Raw genomic sequence first — 25351 nt, 5'->3', positions numbered from 1 at the left:
CTCCTCTGGCTGTTTCCTCTCTGTCTCTGCGTCCTGATGCTGCAGATCCCATGACATAGTGCTAATAAGTGCTCTGAGAGGTGTCAGGAGAAAAGAGCACAGTGCTGCCAACTTCAAGCTACTTGCAGTCTAGTAAAGAAGATGAGACCTTGCATACGTGTCGATGGTGTGTGACAGAAGCAACCATAAAGATGGGAAGCAGGAACCCAGTATGTGCCAGGCCCTAGGCTGGCTGCTTGGCAGGTCCTATGTGGGCATCTTGGAAAGGAGCTGGGACCCAGATGCTTCCGGGAGAGAAATTAAACACCAGCCCTCCTCCTACTCTGTGTCTATCTACACAGCCTGTTTGTACAGGGCATATGGGAGCTTCAGAGGCAGAATGAGTGAGAGAAATCTCGTCCAGGTTTTGGGTCTGACGATTGTAGTGGCTTCTGTGGCTGTCTCCCCAGTATCCATTTCTTCCCCTATGATGAATCCAAGCCAATCACCTTGACTCTAGCCATCTTGCCAGCAATTCATTTAGTAGTGACCAAGTGACCCAATCCTGCTGGATGAGAGATGAGAGCTGCCTTGCTGGGGGGCAGAGCCGGGGGGAAGGCACTGGGAAAGGTGTCCTTGATTCTAAGAAGGAGATCTGGGCAGAGGTGACCCTCCTTCTTCTAGATTTTATCACGAAGCCTGAAAATGTTGCATCCACTTTGTTAACACATGAAGACAACACATGGACAATGAAACTGCTTTGCTTTGCTAGGGTTGCTGGTACCCAAAACTGGGTGGCTTCAAACAGTGGGAACGTATTATCTCACAGTTCTGGAGGCGAGCAATCAGAAATCAAGGTGTCGGCAGGACCACGCTCCCTCTGAAGGATTCTCCTTGCCTCTTCTGCTTTGGGTGCTTGCTGACAATCCTCGGAGGTCCTTGGCTTGTAGATGTCATGACAATCACATGGCCGTCTTCCCCATGTGTGTCACATTGTCTTCTCTCTGTGTATGTCTGTCTCAGTGTCAAAATCTCCCCTTTTTATAGAATATCAGTCATATTGGATTAGGGTTCACCCTAATGACCTCATTTTAACTTGATTATCTCTATTTCCAGATAAGGTCACATTTTGGGGGTACTGAGGGTTAGTATTTCAACACATCTTTTGGGGGCACATAAGTTAACCCATGACAACAACTGAGAGAATTTCAGTGAAAGACCCAGAGTCCTGGCTTCCCCAAGTCTACCTAATCCCTTGAATTTTGTGAGATAAATTTACTAATTGTTTAAGTTAGTTGGAGTCAATTTTCTGCTACTTGCAGCCAAAACATTCAGACAGAATTATGCAGACATTGCTGATGGGATGAGGGTAAGGGCAGTGCTGGAGGCTGACAGGGGTCTCGGAGCTGTAGACAACAGCAGAAGAAGGCATCTGTCCTGTTGAGCCTGATACAGTGTGGAAGGATCGGAGAGGTCTGTTTTGGTCCAGGACTATTATTCATTCTTCATCCAAACACCTATTCACCAGCTACCCTGTGGCAAGGATTGTGCTAAACATGGAGGATTTAAATGAGCAAGACAGACGCCGTTAGGACTTCCCTGGTGGTCCAGTGGTTAAGACTCCGAGCTTCCACTGCAGGGGGTACAGATTCGATCCCTGGTCTGGCAACTAAGATCCCACATGCTGTGTGGCTAAAAAATTAAAAAAAAAAAAAAAAGGTAGACACCATCTCTGCCTTTGAAAGGTGTGTTGGGGGAAATCCTGAAATATGAGCCCAAAGAGGTAAATGGGGCCAGAGTGGAAAAGATACTGAAAACCCTATTAAAATGTTTGTTATCTTGAGGGAAAGGAGAATCTTGAAGCATTTTAAATAGGAGAGTGTCATGAGGCAATTTACATCGAAGAAGGATCAGTTTTACTGCAAATGGAGCACAGGCTGCAGTGTGGTCGAATGAGGCACGGAGACCCACTGGGGAACCGGTGGAATAATCCTCATCCCTTTAGTATCCTTTCACCTTTGAGTATCTCCAGAAGCACCTGGGGTCTTCCAGTGTAGGTGGAGCTGCATCAGAGGGTCAACGCACTGGGCGGTTACTTAGTGTGCCCGGGTTGCTGTTGTCTCCTATGTCCCTCTGCCCCTTCAGGGTTCTCTTCTTGGGATGTGGAAGGGAAACCAGCTTCCCAGGTCCATGTCAGCTCCTCTTAGAGGGGTCTCACAGCAGGTTGCTGGAGCCCAGGATACAATCAAACCAGTGTTGGGTTTTACATCTAGTCCTATTTCCCTAGAGAGACTATACCCCCCCCAGATGGCTGGGTCAAGGTCAGGTTCCAGAAACAGCCAGAGTAATGATCTCCCGGGCACAGATGCTGGGTCCCCTTCACCAAGAACGCTCCTCTCTTCATGACCGGTCCTCTCTTGAGCCTCTCACACCTTCCTGCAGTTGCTTCCTGCATCCCATGGTCCTGTGTGTGATGGGGGTTGCTAGCCTCCAAGACGGAGTGGATCCAAGTAAAGATAATACAAACAATTGCTGATTTTAAAAGTTCCGACTTTGCACTGGGATGGATCACGTGATTTTTCTTACAGAAAATCTGTTCTCCTAATGCGCTGTGCTTTGGCTAATAATATAATTAACCAACCCACCTCAACACCCAGCCACTGAGTAATGAGGGAGATGTCCCATGAGGATGGAAGGGGACAAGGCCCGCAAAAATCTAGCATCGTCTGCCCTGTGTTTATAATCATCTTTCCTGATCATTTCGTATCAGGCAAGTGCCACCAACAGATGATGCTTTATTTGGCTGGGAATGATAATGATGGCTTTTTGTAATTGTAATATTTTTAACGTTTCTTGCAAGATTTGATTGTGTTTCAGGAATTTAACTCTTAATTGCATTCATATGCAAGGAGAAATCTAGTCCCTTCCCGTGTCAACGCTGTCAGCTGCTGTATAACTGATTAGGGGCCCCATAGTCGCTGGCTGCTTTCATTAAGATGGTCACAGTAATCAGGAGGAAAAGCACAACTGAGTAATTGGAGATCTGAAAATACAATGCTACTTGATTACAATTATGGCTGGAAAAATTAGAGCAAATCCCAAGGGGCTAAGGCAGGACTGGATCTAAAGCAGCCTTGTCTTTAATACAGAGTAGCCTCTGTATTATGCCAATTTCAAATATATTATATGGGATATCACTTTTTTTTTCTTTTTTCTTTTTTTTTTTTTTGCGGTACGCGGGCCTCTCACTGCCGTGGCCTCTCCTGCGGAGCACAGGCTCCGGATGCGCAGGCTCAGTGGCCATGGCTCACGGGCCCAGCCACTCCGCGGCACGTGGGATTCTCCCGGAGCGGGACATGAACCCGTGTCCCCTGCATCGGCAGGCAGACCCCTAACCACTGCGCCACCAGGGAAGCCGGGATATCACTTTTTTAATGCTTTCTAAACCCAGAGTTGGGTTGTTTCTGTATATCATTCAACACACACAATGCTATGAGGAAAATACCATTTTTGCCTGTATTTTAGATGTGAAAAAATAAAAGCTTAAAGAATAACTCATTTGGTGTCACATAACTAGAAAGCGATGGAGCAGTAAGTATAGACTCTTATCCACGATGCTTTCATATGCAAGCCCACAGCCCTTATTCACAACTTCAATATTCAGAACATTTTGAAAATACCCAAAGGTGTTTTGTTTGGTTTTGTTGGTAGCTCATTTAGTGGCAAAAGTCTGATCTGACTGAGGTCTTATTTATTGTCTTTATTTACCCTTCTTTTTCTGAAGGTTGATGTTTCGCTAGAGAAATATTAATGTATTTGTTACAGGGTGCTGATTCAGACAGCTGTGGAGGGTGATATCACCCTTACAATATCTAGAATATTCTGCACTCCAAAAATCATCTGGTTCAAAGAGGTTTTGGGTAAAGGATATAAAGTTGGTGGGGTGAAATGAGAGGAAAGGGCAAAAATTGAAGATAAGGTATGAAATTAAGATAGGTCTGTGTAATAAATAAAGGCTTGTTACCATTTAGTACCCATTGCCCACCCCGGGAGCTGAATTAAACTGGCCTGAGGGGCGGACGGTGATCATGATGGGGATGGCAGTCTGCTCTTTGTATTTACCCAGCGAAGGGGCAGTGAAGGGGCAGCCTAAGAGAAGGTGGCCTTGACGACAACACTGTCATGTTTGCTTACATCTCTCTATCCCTGGAGGAAGAGCTGGTCCCACTGTAGAGGAGTCTGGCTCCAGGCCAATCCTAAGTGACCCGACCACGGCCAGGGACCAGGCTTTGCCCGGCAGGCTCATGGGGAGGGGAGGGAAGCTGCCCTCCCCACATGGTCTTGGGGCACAGCTGTGCACTACAGTGTCTGCAGGGAGTTTCAGGCAAGGACTCGGCCCCCAGCCTGCCCCGCTCATGTGCACAGCAGCATTCCCGGCCTGCGTGCCTCTGCTCGGAGGTCTCCCCCACGCGGGGGCCTCAGCTGAGGCACTTTTCTCCATCCTGACTCAGTACATTTTCACTTCTAGCCCTTCCTCTAGTCATACCCCTAGGCCCTCCCTGGTTCGGCTCCTGGGCAAAGATCCCTCCCTCGTCACCGTGCCAGGGCTGGTGCACCTGCCCCTCACCCAGTGCTGTCCAGTGGGCAGAACGGGGCCTGGGCAGCGGTGCCAGTTCTTGCCTGCTGCCTGCACTGCGGCTGAAAGTGAACCAAGGTTCGCTGTGACATTCGGCTCGGCTTGCTGTCCTACGAGACCACCTCGACACCTGCCCTGCGCCAGTGCCCTGCAGGCTGCCTTCAGAAACCTTCTGCCAGCGTCCTCTTTAGCTCACACATCTTTATTGCCCTCTCCTTGCACTCTCTCACTGGCATTTAATCGTGATCACGCTTTCACCAACTTAAAAGTTCCTTGGCTTTTATGTCCTCCTCCTGTCAGCGACTGTCCTTTCTCATTTAAGTTCTGGAACAAGACACAGCTCAATTCAACCTTCAGCACATGCTATCCCCATGACCCAGAACACTGTTCTCTGTGCACCTCCTCTGGCTCCATCCAGCTGTTCCTCACTAACTTCCTGTTCCAGGGAGTCTTCCTGGATTCTTCCATTCCTGGTTATGGACCTCACCTCGGGGTTCCCAGAGCACCTTGTGTTTGCCTTTACCAAAGCCTGTCATGTTTTATGTCTACTTACTGGTTACCCACCCTCAACTGAGAATACTTGAAGACTAGGAACTTAATTGTTTATGTCTCAGGATGGCCAACATGGCCTGGCTCTTGATAGGCACTCAACAAATGCTTGGCAATGAGTAACACATTTAGTACAAGATTAAAACAAGTAATAACCCAGAGTATTTTAGTCTATCTGTTAAAATTTAAAAAAATAACCCAGGCTATATTAGTCTATCTGTTATGTTACAGACACGTTTGCCCTCAAAGCTTATTTTTAAAAAAAATATATATTGTTCTTACCCCAAGGCTATAAAAATATCTATATATATTCTTTGCCTTGGTCATTATATTTTTTCATATTTCTAAATCCACATGGAGTTAAATTTCAGGATCCTTCTGATTAGGCGCTGTATCTTCTACACAAGTTCTTTATGGATTGACTGGTTTTTAACTTTCTTTTTAGCCTAAGTGAATTCTAACAAGAATACAGAGTTATGAACTAGATGATCTTTTAAAGACACTTCAAATCTGAAGAGTTTATGAAATTTATATATTGAAAATCAAAATTTCCTTCTAGATCATGCCTGACATAAAAATATATATGAACTGTAAAACAGATTTAAAATGTTAACTCTCACAAACACATAAAAGCAAACTTTAAACATTTTTAAATTAATAATTTTAAAGTTCTGCTATATTTTCATTTATAGGTACTAAGAACCCTATCTTCCATCTTTACTGGTTTCTGCATCTCATTCTATTAAGATTATTTCCAGAATTTTAGAATTGACACATAATCTGACAATGCTGAAAATGTTCTCAAACACCTGTATTCTGCAGAAAACACCACTGTGAATATTAAAACGGAACTACTCCAAGTTACAGAAAAAGACAATATTTTAAAACCACTGTTAAAGTGAAATTACTTTGATATTAATTCAGAATAACTGAATTAAACTGACTGCATTTGTTGTTCTTACCCTTGGAAACGTTGTAAATCTATCCAGCTCTTCGACAAAGCAGAACATCTGCAAACTAATGGCTGACATAACAATCAAGAGGCTGGCAGTAAATACAACCAAACTTCCGAGCTTTTTTCCAGGACCAAATATCTTGTACACGAAGTCTTCTAATGCAGGTGAAATTTTAATAAGCCGAACTACCCGAAGAACCTATTGTGGGAGAGAAAAACACACACACTTGATCGTTTATTTATACTGAATCTTAAATAAGTTCATACTAAAATCTCATTTTTCATAGCACTCTATAAAATCGCATTTAGCAATTAAATTAAACAATTTAATAACTAAGATATCAGTAGCTCAGTGACTGCCATATAGCAAGAACTCAATAAATCCCAAAGGAATGAAGGAAGGAAAATGGTGACAACTCAGTGTTTTAATATATGATGTGATAATTCAAAGTGGCATTAATTAACACATATTGTTGAAATAAAATTGACATTTGTTCTAATGTTCAAATATCAAAGAAGACATTAGTTCAATATTAGGCATATTCATTGTCTCATAAAACAAACTTTCCTAGGGATTACTGTACATTCAAAAGGAAATTTTAAAAATCCATCTATCAAGGTGTCTTTACTCACGGCTGAGACTGCTACTCTAAGATCTATTCTATCCTTCCTTTAATTAATAGAACTTGCTGAATTTTAGCCTAGCAAGGGTACAGGCTGCATTTTCCAGCCCCACTTGTATCTAGTTGTGGCCGGTGGACTAGGTTCAGACCTATGGAATGTGAAAAGAAGTGATCTTTGCACATTAAGTTAAATAATTTGCCCTGGACCCTCTTTTTATACCTTCCTCTGGCTGGGAAATTAAAACAACTGTAATTGTCCCTTTGGAACAAAAATAGAAGCCTCGTATAGAAGATGATACATTCAGTCTAACCCAACAGGCCTGCTTTCTGGATGGCCCTGGGGAGCAGAGCCAACTACTTGCCCTGGACTCCCACCAACTGGAGAGAAACACACTTCTATCTTACGCAAGCCCTGTATTTTTTAGAACTTTGTTATACGTGCTCAGCTGGTTATCTAAACACACACACGTTTAAATGTTTTGCATATATATATATACATGCAAAAACTACCACCCATAACTAATTAATTTTCTCATTCACTTAACAAATATTATTATGTGCCAAACACTGTGTTGGACAAATAAGATTCAATGGCTATTACTGTTTCAAAGGGAGTATAATACAAAGGCACAGCTCTTAAAGGCATATCTATAAGATTAAAAATATAAAGTAGAATATAATTAAAAGTTGAAGTATAAAATATGGAAAAATAGCATTTTTCAACATGTCTAAGATGCCATCAATTTTTTTATGTACCACTGAGAAAGTGAAAAATGCCGCCAATTAAAGTATAACACACCACTGATTATAAGACAGGTCCCAGTTTAGAGATATTAAAATAGGAAAATTGTGGTCTTGGTATAAATGAAAGATGGTAAGTAGAATGGCAGTCCAAGATGGTTCGATATCAATAAGAGCTTAAGGTGTCTGTAAAGCCTTCTCAGGAGAAGAAAGAATACAGTAAAGAAAAGGAAATGCTTTAAAAACCTAGATTTAGGGCTTCCCTGGTGGCGTAGTGGTTGAGAGTCCGCCTGCCGACGCAGGGGACACGGGTTCATGCCCCGGTCCGGGAAGATCCCACATGCCGCGGAGCGGCTGGGCCCGTGAGCCATGGCCGCTGAGCCTGCGCGTCCGGAGCCTGTGCTCCGCAACGGGAGAGGCCACAACAGTGAGAGGCCTGCGTACCGCAAAACAAACAAACAAACAAAAAAAACCCCTAGATTTAAATTTTTACACAAAATAACATGCATTTGGATTTTTCCAGCAACCCTAGCTTCCTAATCCTCTTAGTCTATGAGGTCCAGAAGGGACTTCCTGACCCCCATGATCCAGGCCTGGCCAGGGTATTCACAATGACCTCAGTCATCAGAACTTCTGTGGGACCTATGAGAGGTGTCCTATTTTTTAGCCTCAACTGGAATTACTGTAAGAGCCACATAAGCCCTGAGCTTCTGGGAGCCATCTTAGCCACCACATGGACAAAGAGAGCTTAGAAATGATACCAACACAGAAGAAAGGTGAGTGGAGAAATGGACGGGGTCCCAATAATACCACGTTAGCCTCTGAATCTGGCCATCCCTGAAGCCACATTTACCCGCTACCCCCAGACTCTGAATTAACAGGAACTACTAATGGTGAACCGTATTCTTATTGTCTGCAGAACACAAGTATCAATAGTATGGGTTGTAGCTGCAGGTCTAGTAAACTAATGAACAAATGTTTAAAGAAGTTGAGAAAATGTAGATTTCCTTCATGCTCATTTAAAATACTTAATACTTTAAGAAGAAAATTTATGTGAGAAATTATATTGTTCAAATTAAACATTATACCACAGGCATGGTTAAGCTACTAGTTTTTCCCGCTATAATTCTTAACATACATTTCCAAATCAGAACATATTACACTTGGGTCATCTTCCCAAATAACAAGCAAACAGCTTTATCATAAGAACTATTAAAATAGTAACATCCAGAATAATAATATGAAAAGATTTTACACTTACATTTATTCTTAGACATAAATGATTCAGTATCTAACAGTTAAACAGCTGAGTCCAGGAAAGTTTACAGGAACAATCCAACTGGTTTATTGCTCAAATTTCAGTACCTTGTGTTTCCTCCACTTGCATTAAAATCATTTAAAAGATTGCCTAAGTAATCTTCAATCCTGCCCCAAATTCTAATAAAAACAGTCTATGCACATCTGTGCAATTTTGATAAATTAATATTTCATTAGCTGGAAGAAACATAACTTAACACAATTCCCACATTGGTGATTTGATAAGCATTTTCAAAGGGGCAGGCCTGCATCTGTGGAAAGGCAAAATCCTTATCGGTAACTCTAATTATGCGTTTTCATTTATTTGGGGATAAGTATGCTTTTCACTCTGTCTACCCAATAAAGCCTTTTGATTCTGTGTTCCTACAGATACGAAATAAAGTAAACCATACATTCAAAGATAAGCACTGTAGGACATTTTGTGGTTGCTTCCAAAGCACATTTTCCTGGTCACATTTCTAAGTCTGTTGTTAAAGGTCACGCTGCTGATTAATAGTGAGATACTGTAGCAATTGAGTGGTTAAGAATATGAATATAAGATTAAACTTCTTGGGAATGAGTTTCCACCATTTGCTAGTTATGTGGTCTTGGGCGAGTTATTCAGTCTCTAGGGATCGCAGTTTATACTCCATCAAAACAGTTTATTCTCTAACGAGAAACAAATGAAGCCATGCACTCGGCAGAGTGCCTGGCACACAGTAGGTGCACAATAAATACCAGCCGGTGTCATCACCCTGCTATGTCAGAACCAGAGCATTTTGTGAAGACTTTATACTCCCTGTAATATGCCCTATGTTCACTCCATCAAGCATGTGTTCTCCTTAGGACAGGTGCCATGTAGTTCTCTCTACCTGGAATGCATCCACCCAGACCTTCTCAAGGTTCGCTCCTTCTCTGCCCAAATGTCCCCTCTTCAAAGAGAGCTTCCCTGAACAAACTTATCTAAAATAGCACCCTCACCCCACAACTTCTATCCTTTTCACTCAGCTTGTTTCTCCTGGACGGCATTTCCTGTACTCGCATTCCTTTCGTGCACTCGTACTTGTGTACTTGTGTGTACTTGTGTATAAACTGTTTGCCCTCTAGAATGCAAGGTTCCCGAGGTGGGCATCTTCTCTGCCTTGTTCACTTCTCTGCCCTCAGGATCTGGAACAGTGCCTGGCACATAGTAGGTGCTCAGGAAATCTCATCTGAATAAAGAGATAGATAACACCCAACTCTCAGAGATAACAGATATAAAGGGAGACATTTTGTACTAAATTGTTGGCTTCATTTAGATATAAAAAATGTGACATTCACTACGGGAAGAACTGCTGCCAGCACGATGAAGAAAGGTCAAGTGAGATGAGAAGCAAGCATGAGGACCAACAGGGGAGATCAAAGTCAGCCCATAAAGAGCCAATCTGTTCAGTACAGTGGGTTCTCCAGATGTGAATTTGCAAAAATCCTTGTGACATCTAAGTTTCTTGAGAGATTTAGCTTTTAGGCACAAAATAACTAAGACAGTGTTTATCTCATTAGACAAATATAAACTTGGCCATGTATACAGAGATACAAATGAAAATCACTCTACTATTAACATAAACTATTACAAGTTTTACAGACATTAAAACTGCAAACTTCACTGACCCTGTATTGTGACTGTATCTATAGCTATATGTCTATATATAAAACGATTGGAGCCATGCACACTGATTTTAGATATTTTGTGAAAAACAGAGTAGAAGAAAAAACCTAGTGGTTAGGACTACGTGCTCTCACTGCTGAGGGTCCCAGTTCGATCCCTGGTTGGGGAACTAAAAACCCCATAAGCCACGCAGCTGAAAAGAAAAACAACCCAGAGGTGGTGACTTTTAATCATTTGTAATAATTTGGTTTATTTCTTTCCGGTCATTTTTTCATTTATAGGTATTTTACATACATATATAGAGCTATATATGTTATATATAGCATGGATATGTAGCTATACATGTTATATATTTTTATACTGTTTTGCATTTAAATAGAACAATCATATCTCTAAGTTACTACAAATTCATCATAATTATTTTTATGGCCAAATTTGCATATGAGTTACTAAGCTATTCCTCATATGCTTACCACTTAAACAGTTCCCATTTCTTTCTCTCATAAACAATTCTAGAATGAATATCTTTGTGTGCAAAATTCTGACCTATTTGTAACTTTTCACTGAAAAATTATCTATGAGAAATGATAAGAATTTTAAAGCCCTGAATATATTTTATATTGGTACCCTTGCTGTAATAGGCTTTGATGTCTTTCTTAATTTAATAGGTTTGGAAAAAAGATATGTTGTAGTTTTGACTATGAGGCATATTTTCTGTAATTATGTACAATGATTCTCTAGTGTAGGTACTAAATGCTCATGTTGATTTTGTGAATCTAGACAACAGTGCCCAAGAGCATATAATGACACAAATGTTTGGAAAGCATATTTTGTATCAAGAGTTTCAAACATGTGTATGTCTCTTGCCCCAGGCATCTCACCTATGATAACCAAGGCTGAGGATATAACCCAACCAGTGGCAAGGGATTTCTGTTCAAAGATGTTGACAGTACTGAAAGCTTGAACCATGATACCCTCTGTGAGTTCACTGGGTGCTTGGCTGTGATTACAAGAGGCTCAGCTTTTCATGTGTGTTTGTGGGGTATGTTTTTCATTTTTGTGAATTGTATTTTCATGTCCTTTCTCCCAGGTATCAGGAGTGCTGAGTTTCAGGTCACGATTGGGCACCTGAAGTTAATACTGCTCTGAAAATGATGGCTTTGGTATCATCAATAAGTAAGTTCAGTGAAGTTGGAATGTATTTTCTTTCATCTAAGGAGTTAGAATCTTGTTTCTCTGAATTGTTTCTTTAAAAATTCTACTGCCATTTTATTCTCCAACTATTTTAAAATACCTATGAAGAAAACAATGCAACTTCTGATATTTATATGATAAGTTATACAAATGACTAATTTTGAGTCAGAAAATGACTATACTTGAGATTTTAAAAATTAAGTTATCCCATATACATATATTATATTTTGACCAAGGAGTTAAAAAGAACACTCAGCATATTGCTATTATTCAACAATTACAAAGAACATAAGTAATAGTTTTGTTTACTGAATAATTATAAAGTAATGTGATTGAATATATCACATTTGAAAAAACAGATATCCAGTTATTATAAACAAAGTAAAAAATTATAGGTATTGTTATTTAATCATCACAAAGAAAATAATAGGAATTCATAAATAATGAAGTATGACTAATTACAATCTGTAAAGGTAAGTTTTATTTCTTATTATTTCAACTGTAAGTTAGTGTTGAGCAAACATATTTAGACTTACTGAGAAGGGAGGACTACACTTGGAATTAAATTCATATTTCCTGCTCTTTAAAGTGTGTGTCAACATCTGATGTAGTTTAAAATTTTACATGTATGCACAGATGCATAATATCCATGTACATATAAAATATGTACCTCTACACACTGTGCTGATTTATGAACTGTATGTAAAACATCTCCATTTATTACTCTGAATTTTCAGAGGTTTTAAAACAATGAAATGAATGCACTATTTTTGGTATTTAAAATGTCGTAGGGCCTATTTGAAGTTTGTATTTACTACAGTTGTTGGTATTTTCCCTGGAAAGAAAAAAATTCTAAAGATAAATAGGCATTATTCGTATTACCTGAAAGTATGTGAATTGAGAATGATAAAGATCTGGATATACATGAAGAGTGGTTCCAATTACGAGCAGCAGCTCGAATTTGTGGAGAGATGAGCTAATATATCCAGTAAATCCCAAACACCATATCTTCAGAAGTGCTTCCAAATCAAAAAGTACCGTAAAAGCCACCTAGAGGAACAAAGGGACAGTGAAATTGTAATCTAAAACTATAATTTATTTCAAAATATTTCATATGGTTGTTAGTGCATGAATTTTAGCCACTATCATATAAAATGAGGAGCCATATCATATAAAAATCTAGAACATTGTTAAAAATACGGTTTTGAAACACACCAACTAGAACCTCACAGACCAAATATATCTTAAGCAATCAGAGAAAAATATGTTAAAATGTTAAATGTTTGTGAGTGGTATTATTTCCTCATTATTCATCATTTGATATTAATTAAGAGTCATCGCCATTTATAGAATTACAGTACTATATACAGAAAGGCTGCATTTTTCTATAATTTGTATTTTCTAAAAGAAGTTTCTACAATGCACAGGATATAGTATAATTACACTTACATATTACTAAGTATAATTAAACTACAATTTAAAAGTTTATATATCATTTATATCTTGGGCCACATAAACAGCAGAGAATTTTGGATTTTATTGGGTTGGCCAAAAAGTTCGTTTGGGTTTTTCCATCACATCTTAGGGAAAAACCCAAACGAACTTTTTGGCCAACCCAATATAACAACGAGTTTATGTGTGTGTGCATATGCACACATAAATTAATATGTTAATATGTCTACATTATTAATTTTATAAATTAACAATCGACATTACTGTGTTAATAGATTCGTTTGATCTCTTAATCTATCACATTAATTCTAGGAATTTGCTATTGCAAATAACAATATTAAAAACATAGCATATTATTTTTCATTTACTTGTCCTATGAATAAGAGCACTCATTTTATAAAGAAGTTTACAACTGGAATTAAAATGGCAATATAATATTAACTTTTTAAATTTTTTATTGGATAGTTGATTTACAATGTTGTGTTAGTTTCAGGTGTACAGCAAAGTGAATCAGTTATACATACATCCAAGCTTTTTTAGATTCTTTTCCCATATAAGTTATTACAGAGTACTGAGTAGAGTTCCCTGTGCTATACAGTAGGTCCTTACTAGTTATCTATTTTATATACAGTAGTGTGTACATGTCAGTGACATAAGATTAACTTCTAATAAAAAGGCACAACTAGTCATAACACACCCCTGTCAGAAGATACCAAATGATTTGTTGGAAGATAGGAATAAAGGATAGCTTGCTTCTCTTTCTCTAGGCCAACATGGAAGGGATTTTCTTCCACACACATTTGGAAAATGTGAGGAAAGTAGAGTTTTAATAATAACATTTTTAGGACTGGAACATTAAAGGGACTGCAGACGGTTAATTTAGGTGTGAGGAGGAAATTAACATTACTTCTCTAGACCCACCTTGCCTCTTAATTTAAATTGACACGTCCCTTTTAAAAAATGTAATAGACACAGAGAAGAAACTTGTGGTTACCAAAGGGGATAGTGAGGGTGGGACAGATAAATTAAGAGTTTGGGAGTAACATATATACACCACTATATATAAAATAGTTAAACAACAAGGACCTACTCTATAGCACAGGGAACTCAGCTCAAAATCTTGTAATAGCCTATAATGGAAAAGAATCTGAAAAAGAATACACATATATACACACACACACATATATATTTGACTGAATCACTTTGTTGTACACCTGAGACTAACACACTGTAAATTAACTATACTTCAATTTAAAAAAGTGTAACAGAGTAATACATTTTAACTGTGAAATAATACTAAATACACAAAGTATTAATAAAATTCCTGCCCACCTTTCCCAGGTGATTCATGATAACCATGTTTTATATTCCCTCCTCATCCAAACATACATAATCACACAATGGGCTTACATTTTATGTCATTCTTCAGCTTCTCACTAACAATCATGAACGTGCCTTCAGGTTAAGAGATATAAGTTCTACTTATTCTTTTTATCAGCTGCATAATTTTGCATGGTATTCAATGTTTACTTAATTAACATTTTCTCTACTGATTCGTTAAAGGGCGGTACTTCTTGGATAAGGAATCATCAGGAAAAATGGTTAAGCATTTTGCTACTTCAAAAACAGACTGTACTGACCATCCTTATGCAATATCAGTTTTTATTGGGCTTTCCTATCTATAACTAGAATCTCAAACCTGGCACCTCTGGGGCAAAGGACATGTTTGCCCACTTTAAATTTTAGGAAGCATTAAGAGATTACTTTCAAAATGTTACGTTGTCATTTGCCTTTCAGCAAGGTAGGAAAGTGTTTCTTGTCCTACATCTGTACCATCACCTGATGTAATCAAACTTAATAAAACTTTTGCTTAGCTGTCCAGATGTGTATTGATGACTAGATTATTTTTTTAAAACAATTTTCTGTTCACAACCTTGCCAATTTTCTATGGTGGTGTTTTTCCTTTCTTATCAGTTTTTGGAGTTGTTGATATTAAGGACATTCATCTTTGTCTGCTATATAAACTGAAATATTTTTTCCCTAGTCAATAGTTAGATTTTTAACTCTAGTGGAATTAGTTCTATAAGCACTTTAATTTTTATATGGTCACATGTGTCCATCTTTATAACTTTTTTCTTTACCTTGTACATATAAAGCCTTAGAAGGATTAATAACTAGTCTTCATATCTAGAAACACACACTGTTTTTCTATTTATTTGGCCCATATTCTTTAATAAAAATTTCCCCATAAAGATATATTATTGTTTGATTTTGAAATTTATTTCTATTCATTTAATATTCCAGTCACTAAAGAAAATGAATATTTTTTACCTTTATTTTTTTTACCATTTCTACCCAGTTATTTCCAGTGGAAAGAAAAGCTACTGATTTATTTATATTGATTTTTCTCAACTTGCCTTACTAAATTCTTCTATTAATTCTAAAATTTTTAAAATCTCTTGGGCTTTATAAACACACACACACACACATATATATATATATATATATATATATATATATTTCATGTGCCAATGAAGATATGATGTTTTTCAAGATTTATTTTGGAGTTAATTGTATTAATTCATTAGCTATAATGGTATAGCCAAATAGTAATATATACTAAGTAATGTGGTGGTAATAACAGGAGTCCATAATATGCTCCTTGTTTTCAATGAAAGTTTCTCAGTATTCATATATAATGGTTGCAGTGAGCTTAGGGTAATAATTTCTACCATGTTTAAGGACTTTCTTTATTTTACTTAGAGGGCTTTAGCCTTTAATTCATTGAGGCAATGAAATATATCACAGGAGTCCTTGATTTGTATATTCCTAGAATAAACCCTAGATGCTTATGCTGATTTTATTGGATAATATTTTGTTTATAATTTTTGCAGCTACTGTCATAAATACAATTGGTCTGTAATTTTACTTATACTATAATTATAAGGTTTGGGTTAAGCCTATGGTAGCCTTATCGAACTTATTATGGAGTTTCCCATGTTTTGTACAATCTGTAATTTCTTAAATAAAATAAGTTATCTCATCTTTGAAAGTAGATAAAAATCCAGCAGAAAAACCACATGGGCCCAATCTTTTTTGTAATGGTAGATCAAAGCTTTCCAATGTTCTTCTGATCAGCTTTCTTACCTCGTCCATCAACTTGGTAGTTTGTACTTTGCCAGGAAATCATTAATTTCCTCTAGATTTTCAAGACCTGTGTTTAGAGTACATTTTTTTTTTTTCCAGAAAGAACTGGTTCAGCAGAGGGCATGACATATCTTACAAATTTGCTACCCCTTTAAATCAACTTCTTGGCTGACATTTCGCAGACCTGAAAGTACTGTGATTTTGAACTCCAATCCCACGCGGGCAGGCTTGTGCTGACACATTTTCACGAAGTGTACTCTTTCCCTACTCTTTTGGAGTCGAGGTCAAGACTGAAGGTTTCCCCACTGTTTCCTTCTGAGGGATGGCCGTTTTCCTTCTCTCATTGAGGTACAGACCTCATGTGTCCTGATGTTACATGGGGGTGTCTCTGTTTTGACTCTTCACCTTGAACAGCCCCTCCTTCTGTCCAGGATACAGCTCTTAAAATGGCAAGTTCTAGGTGACAAGCATATGCAAATACCCTCAGGGCAGCCACTGGCCTTAGAGCCCACTAGCTGTTCTTCATTCACATCAACACAATTTTTGGCCTTGAGAATATTCCTTTTTTTTTGCATGGTCTGCTAAGCATTTAAAATGTTTTAATATTTTAGATGTCACTCCCAGTTTTTTCATAGATGATTTTCAGCCCCTTTCTGGGGCTACTTTGTATGCATCTCCTAGAATCAAGATACTATTTGATTTTGTGTTTAAACATAATCATATTTTCTATGATTTTTAAAAAATCTTGGACCTTCTCTGCCCCAACCTTTAATGAGCCATTTCTCCTTTAAAGGAATATTTTCTATGATTTTTGATAGGAAAATTCAACCCTGTCACATACAGCGTGCCAAAGTTATACCTGGTCTTATGTTTCTAGTTTATTGTATGTCATTGATATTCATCTTTTAACCTTTTCTTGTCTTTTCTGGCTTGGTCAAATTGTTGTTAATGTCTTTTTTCCCCCTTGTTTATTTGGACTCTGCTTTTCTAATCTCCCAGTTCAATTCCCAACTGTCCTACATCAACCTATACTTTTTTTTTTTTTTTTTTTTTTTGTGGTACGCGGGCCTCTCACTGTTGTGGCCTCTCCCCTTGCGGAGTACAGGCTCCAGACGCGCAGGCCCAGCGGCCATGGCTCACGGGCCCAGCCGCTCCGCGGCATGTGGGATCCTCCCGGACCGGGGCACAAACCCGTGTCCCCTGCAACGGCAGGTGGACTCTCAACCACTGCGCCACCAGGGAAGCCCAACCTATACTTTTTTATTATTGCATCCAAATAGAATAATTGTAAACTCCTCTCCTGCACAAATGTACTTGCTCACTCTTCCCTCACACCCCTGCCAACCTACAAACTTCATAGTATCCTTCTCTCACCCACACTCCTAGTGATATCACCCCTCTTCCTAAATTCTGCTTTTTCTGAGATCAACCATCAATTTTTTTTTTTTCTTTTTTTTGGCCGTGCCGCATAGCATACAGGATCTTAGTTCAATGACCAGGGATTGAACCTGTGCCCCCTGCAGTGGAATCGCAGAGTCTTAACCATTGGACCGCCAGGGAAGTCCCAATTCTAGCTTTTTGAATTGTAATTATTTCTTTTTTTTTCGAGGACCCTTACTTGACATTTTAATTACCATCTTCCATTTAGATTCAACACCCACTACTTTTATTTCCTTTTCATCTTATCTATCTAGTTCTCTGGACTGTGAAGCATTTGTCTTAGGCTTAGCATACCTTGGGGTAGTTTCCTCAAATAAACATCCAGGGTTGTATACTGTCTCAATCCTTTTCTATCAAAAGTGCATTTTTAACACTGACATGAATATTTTGGCTGCATACAGTCTTGAGTTGCAGTTCTTTTCTCTCAGTGGTCAATATATGTGTTGGTTCACTGCCTTTACTTTCCAATATTGAGGATGAGTCATCCAAAGCACAATATATTTATCTTGATTTTGCAGGTTATTTAAGCCCATTCGGAGGTTTAAAAAAGTTTTTTCTTTATGCTTGCAACCAAGGAAGGTCACCAGGATATGCCTAGGAATGTACCTTTTTTTCATTTATCCTCTCTGAGACTTAGTGAGCTCTTTCAATCTACAGATTTATGCTTTACCTCAGTTTAGGAAAATTTTCTTCTCTCATTTATTATTACTCTTCTTTCTGTTCCCTTTGTCCTTCAGGGGCTCCTATTATTCACATCCGAGTGGCTAGTCTCTTGCTTTTCCCTCATGTTTTCCACCGTTTTTTAATTTTTTCCACTTGCTCTCCTATATTAATAATTAGCTCTCATCAACGACCATGCCCTTTTCAGCTCACTTTTTGAAAATGTTAGTCAAAGTTCAGAAGGTTTGTTTTTTGCCCTAATTATCTATCTTTGAGACACTGGGGGAAAAAACCCTATTCTCTCTCCCGTCAGTTCTACTCTACTGGGAAACTCCTGTACTAGATGTTCATCTTGGATTTCCCAGTTCCATCCTCAGTTTCTGAATCCCTTTGTGTAAGAATATTTTTCTTTGCTTGCTCATGGCTATATGCTTTTTGTTTGTTTGTCTGTCTTTAACGGTCTCTTGAGTCAGACAGAGAAAGACAAATATACAATACTGCTTATACGTGGAATCTAAAAAAAGGCTACAAACGAACTAATCTATAAAACAGAAACAGAGTTACAGATGTAGAAAATAAACTTATGGTTACCGGGGGGTAAGGGGGGTAGAGGGATAAACTGGAACATGGGACTGACACATACACAGTACTATATATAAAATAGGTAACTAATAGGGTCCTACTGTATAACACAGGGAACTCTACTCAATACTCTGTAATGGCCTATGTGGGAAAAGAATCTAAAAAAGAGTGGATATATGTATATGCATAACTGATTCACTTTGCTGTACAGCAGAAACTAACACAACATTGTAAATCAACTATACCCCAATAAAAATTTTTTTAAAAAATGCTCTCTTGAGCAGTGGTAAACAAGGGATGGTATGAGGCATCATGTATTTTGTGGTAAAAGACCTAAAACCCCGCAGCCGCTTTGCTGGGTAGCAGGAGGAAGCCGCTTCGTGTCAGGATTCTTCCCAGGCTGGTGGAATCCATTCCTAACTTCCCTCCTGGGAGAAATTCAGCTTCTGGGGAGATTCCCTTCCTGGATCACTGAGATCAACAGGATTCTGTTAGACCTCCCGGGACCACAAGGAACCAGTGGGCAGATGCAACTCCTTTGCAGGGTCAGCCTGAGGCAACCAGAGGACCCAGATCCCTGCAAGTCATAACAAGAGGCAATTCCTCTCTAACCCTGACTTCTCACTCCAGGGCCCGCAGCACGATGAGGAAGTCCAGCACCTGTCCCCTCCCCCAGGCATCCTGGCAGAGTTCAGGAAAAGCTGAAACTCAGATGCATCCGTCCTGAAGGTTCCCCTGCAGCCCGGCCTGGCTGCTGTAACAGCAGAGGGAGCATTGGCCACTGCCCACGTCTCCACTTCTCCCTCACCTGTATTTTTAGGCTTTCACTCCAAAGGAAGTAATCCATATCAAAGTAGGCTTTTTTTTTTTTAAAGCAGGGAACTACCAATAAATGCCTGAAATATATCCAAATAGATTGTCTAATTACATATAAATACAATTAATCACTTTACTAACTTTGTATTTGCTATCAAAAGACAGATGGAATGACCTGTTTAAATGATCATAATTTATAATAAAATAGGCAGCTGGATCCATCTGCATTATTATTTGCCTGGTGGGAAAACTTATATGCTTTTCAAAGACACTAAAAGGCACTAAAAGTGATTTAGCAAACTATTATGTGATTATGTATAAATACCCATATTCCCACTGATTTTCCTACTAGAATTCCTGATTCCAATTCTCCTGGGAGCAAGTACCTTTTTTTCTAACATAGTTTGTTAATTGTTAACAAGCTAATGTTCCCATTCTCTGAAAACCAGTATCAATCCCAAAGTGCTGAAATTTCATGGAAAAATATTATGCATAAAAATATGTCTAACTTACTTGTAATTATGGGTTATTCTGGAGTGGGGGAGAACTATGTCAGGAATTACAAAAAGGATTTAGGAAAATTAAGTTGTCAGTTATTTTAGTGTAGGTTAGAGGGTTTAGCATAGGATTTCAATTCAGCAGAAGACAATAGTTGGGAAGAATCAGGGTAGAAGCAGTGAGGTTTTTTTAGTAATCTCTTTTCAATGGGTGACTCCAGCCTGCCTCAAGGAACTCAACCTTGACAGTTGCTGGAGAGGGTGGAACTTGCAACTGTCATGCTGTTGGCCGTATAAAAAGGAGGCTAGCGGGCTGTCTGCAGAACCGTTACCTGGAAGGGCTCCCCAGAAGCATCACCTAAGAATGTGTCCAATCTAGAGGTTATCTTCAAATCCTTTTTTTTTTTTTTAATTTTTATTGGAGTAGAGTTGATTTACATTGTTGTGTTAGTTTCTGCTGTATGACAAAGTGAATCTGCTATACATAGACATATATCCACTCTTTTTTCGATTCTTTTCCCATATAGGTCATTACAGAGTATTGAGTAGAGTTCCCTGTGCTATACAGTATGTCCTTATTAGTTACCTATTTTATATACTGTAGTGTGTATATATCAATCCCAATCTTCCAATTTATCCCTCCCCCCCTTCCCCCTTGGCAACCATAAGTTTGTTTTCTATATCTGTGACTCTATTTCTATTTTGTAAGTAAGTTCATTTGTACCACTTTTTTAGATTCCACATATAAGTGATGTCATATGATATTTCTCTTTCTCTGTCTGACTTATTTCACTCAGTATGACAATCTCTAGGTCCTCTGCAAATCCTTAGCAGTCAGCAGTGCAGCCTCATCATTCCTAGCCTGGGAGCACCCATGACCTTGGCCCCTAACTCTTCAGTCTCCACATCGAAAAGGTCACAGTGGGACCTTCCCTCTGTCTCGAGCCCTCAGAGTATATTACACCATCGGTGGGTGCTTAAAGCTGAAACTTGTCTTTTTAACAGTGAAGGCAAGATTTGTAAGAGGATAATAAACTTTTCATAAAGATTTTTGTCACATTACTTGAAAAAAATTGAAAACAATACATGAAAAAAACAAAATATTTCTTTCTTCTTACAATTTTCCTAAGTCAGTGTTTTGCAATCTTTTTTTTTTTTTAACCACCTCCCCGGCCAAGGAGTCTTTTTAGATATTTAGTTTCTAATCACTACACCATATGGAATTTTATTAGCACAGTTATGTTATAAATATAAACATATCAATCTCTTCTTTATATATAGCAAGAATAAGATTTTTTTGCCTCCCCAAGAATAATTTTTATCCCCTTAGAGGTGTTTTCACCTCCTGTTCAGAATTTATGGTGTACAGATAAATCAGGTTTGATGTCACGACAGCAAAGTTTAACTAATATTTTCAGGAATGCAGGTTGTATGAGTTCTTTAAACACCACATTTTATTATTTATTTTCCAAATTTTCATCTTATAATAATACATATGTCATTTAATATCTACTATAACAAGCCCTCTTGTCCTCAAGGAAATTATCAATAAGGGAATGCAGATTTAATTAAAATTAAATAAATTAAGTTAAATTAATAAATTTAAAGGAGTTACTGTCCTAAGAAACATTATTATATCTGTTCTTAGGATGAAAGCACAGAACTTGTGAAAAGATTTTTTTTTTTTAAGAATGAAAATTGCAAGAAGTTAGTTTAAAATGCTTGTTTTCCAAAAGAACTTGTAATTGGATTTGTGAGGCTAGCAGGTAAGACAACAAGAGATTGCCAAATTTCTGAAGCTCAGGAGAAAAATAACTGAACAGAAAATGACATGCTTAATATAAATGGAACAATGGAAATTGTTCTGCCCTTTTAATTCAATGAATAATGTATGAACATTTATAGGTGACAAATTATAAATGAGCTGATTGTACTATGCAGGTCTCAGAAGATAAAATAGTAGAGATACTGCCCATATGTGCAAAGATATTTGAAATATATTATCCAAGATTTGTGTTGCAGACTCTATTTCATAATTTCAGAGAAACATAATGGATATTCATGAGAAAATGAATGCATATTTATCACAGAAGAAGATAACAGGACAAATGCAATTCAGGCAACACTATTCTCCTAAATGAAATTCAGCTTAAATAACACCCAAATAAATGATGACCTGCATCATTCCAGAGGTGTCTGTAAATCACCTACTCTTAGTCTATAGTGTAACTTCAATATTCTAGACAGTTAAAGAGCAAACTTTGGAGATGGATCATTGAATAATCAAGAATGTCATTACTGTGTTATTTTTTCACCCAGCAAGATACTGCCCAAATCCTATAGGAACTCATGAAAAAGCTACAGCCAAAAGATACTTATTTAATTAAAGTTTCCCAGAAAATGAAATTAAACTTAATGACAATATGAAAGACTGCTGGTAGAGCAGGATAAGTTACTTTCATAATTCAGTCATTTCTTGTGATTGAGATGAAATACAGTTGTCAGATTTTGTTGGAACTAAAATAAATGGCTCTTTCACTTAATTTCATTTTAACAAATATCATAAAGCCAAATGTCTTCAGAGGAACACAGAAATCACTTTGCTAGAAAAGATAACTTCCTGTAGGATGGCAAAATGATTCTATGCTTATGAAAGCCCTTCTGTTTCAAAACACAGATCATAGAAAAAGAGGAAACCAAAGAGACACCCTGGAGTTTCTAAATGAGGTAAACCTCTCTCTCGACCAGAAATGCAACAGGGATATGCTGTTATAACTTCACTGTTCTCCTCTCTCTCCCACCAATTTATGAGTTTCTTAAAAGAGGAATTTTGTTAAAATTGTGAATCTTCTGTGCGTAAGGCTGTGCTGATAAACTTCTGTTAAACATACAATCTAGTGGATATAGAGATATATTTATATTTTTTATATAATAATAGGACAGTATTGTTCAAGTTTTATTCTTTATTAAGAAAATGAGACTATACATTGTAAAATATAATTATGTTCATTATAACATGTGATTTTATGTATATTAATGACAATGACTTATCTTAGATCAAAATGAAACTCTTACAAAAGAAAGTAACTCTTTACCTCTTTATGTTTATGTAGAGCCTAGAAAACAAAGAATAGTTTTCCCTGTTTCTCAACTAATTCTAAATTTACGTTAGTTGATCCAAAGTAACTAAACAAGTCCCCAGCTTCACAGTAGAAGCTAAGCAGGTTAATTTATGCTTAAAGGATGTTTTTTAGACTGCATGTTGACTCCTATTGGGTAGAGTGGTTTATTTTGGATTTTCAAAATAATTTATTCTGGAATATGTGGGAACTCAAGAAATTACTTCTCTGAAAGCTCATGGCCTCTTGTGATCTATTTTAAAGGTAAACATTTCAAAATATTACATAATGCTATTACCTTAAACACTATGTCATTATAGTCCATAAACTTGAATTGCTGTTATTATAGCCATTTTGAGGATTAAATGAGATAATGAATTCCTTTAAAGCACTTGGCAACATAATGGAACCTCTAAAAAAATGGTAGCTATTATGTTGTTAGTCTTACTATATTTGAATTTAACCCATGGGGATGTTAGTTTGCATGCTCTGTGTTTCTACAGCTTAAACCAAGATCAAGCTCAATGCTTATTTTCATAAATAAAATTTCACTGGGACACAACCCTTCTGAGGCCACATTCACTTTTTGCACAACAGCAGTAGAGCTGAGTAGTTGAAACAGAGGGCATATGGCCTGAAAAGCCTGAAATGTTTACTATGGCTCTTCAAGAAAAAGTCTGTTGACTCCTGGCTTAAGCCCAAACCATCTTTACCAATTTTTTTAAAAGAGAGTATTTCATAAAAAATTAAGTGTGATTAAAATGACTTATCCACACTCATTTAAAACAAACCATGTGCAAGTTTCTGATACAAAGAAAAGAGATAATGTGATTTGAATAAAGACCAAACATGCTTTGGGAAACTCAGACACCCCAAATCGATAAATAGATGTGAACAAATTCTGAATGTTTCAGTAGTTCAAGAATAAAGTGATGTCTATACATTTTGTAAGTGAACTAAACCTCTACTACGTTGTTTATGAAAATCAAATTTACTTTCAGTGGTTTGGGAAGTGGGCAACAATTAATAGAAACACATGTGCCAGATTTTACTATACAATCCTCTTTCTGATTTTTTTTTAATAATCTTTTTTTAAAAGAATTTTTTTGTGTGTGGACCATTTTTAAAGTCTTTATTGAATTTCTTACAATATTGCTTTTGTTTTATGTTTTGGATTTTTTGCTGTAAGGCATATGGGACCTTAGCTCCCTGACCAGGGATCAAACTCGCACCCCCTACATTGGAAGGTGAAGTCTTAACCACTGGACAGCCAGGGAAGTCCCTCTTTCTGATTTTTTAAATTAAAAAATAGTACTATATACAAAAAAGAACAATGACAAGGATTTTTAAACTACCATTGGACGCTACCTATACACTTAAATAGTATCAACGAACTCTACAATATTAAAATATTTGAAATTTTGTTGGAATTTCTTACAGCGTGATCATAAATCAGCTAACACACATAAACACATTAGGAAAGAGATCAATTTTGTTTATGAAAAAATTAGGTAAAATTTACTGGAGAATTCTGTTCTGTTCTTCTGTTCCCAGAATGGCTTATGTATTTACTGTATAGGATTGATTTAGTACGGCTGAGTATGCACACTGGGCTACAAAGGAAATGTTAATGGAATCTCTAAATATCCAGGGCTCCCTCAGAAGCAAATATAATTTGCTCCTTCCAGTGAGACAGGCATAAGGTCAATCACGTGTAGCCATTTCTGTTTTTATTCTAGGCATTTCTGTCATCAGCCTTTTTGCCTCTGGTTCTAATACTATTGTGTAATTCTTCCACCTCACCTCTCTTCCCTCCTCATTCCACCCAGAGCCTTTAACTAACCTTTGGGTTTCTCGTTCCCTGTTAAACAATTTCTTCTTCACTCTCGATCTCTGAGCAGAGTCCGCTTCTTCTATCCTTGTCTCTACTGGTCCTGTCCCAAATGCATGACTACCCCCACTGCCCTGTCCAGAAAAGGATACTCATGCTCCAATGCCCCGTGTGGCCCATGGAGGA

The 25351-nt window shown here is 37.8% G+C and overlaps 1 protein-coding gene across 1 annotated transcript in view; it reads right to left on the bottom strand.

Moving 5' to 3' along the window:
• NALCN (sodium leak channel, non-selective) overlaps nucleotides 1-25351 on the bottom strand; it is a 292250-nt gene that overhangs the window by 141962 nt on the left and 124937 nt on the right. The window contains exons 12-13 of the mRNA XM_029210183.1: nucleotides 12504-12671; nucleotides 6127-6318 (exon numbers count right to left, since the gene is read on the bottom strand). Coding sequence (XP_029066016.1) covers nucleotides 6127-6318; nucleotides 12504-12671 — 360 coding nt within the window. The remainder of the gene's footprint in view (nucleotides 1-6126; nucleotides 6319-12503; nucleotides 12672-25351) is intronic.

The sequence above is a fragment of the Monodon monoceros genome, unplaced genomic scaffold (assembly GCF_005190385.1).
Source record: "Monodon monoceros isolate NGI ecotype Baffin Bay Population unplaced genomic scaffold, NGI_Narwhal_1 Super_Scaffold_8, whole genome shotgun sequence".
Taxonomy (NCBI): Eukaryota; Metazoa; Chordata; class Mammalia; order Artiodactyla; family Monodontidae; genus Monodon; species Monodon monoceros.
Note: the sequence above shows the minus strand (reverse complement) of the source record. Positions and strands in the feature narration are given on the sequence as shown.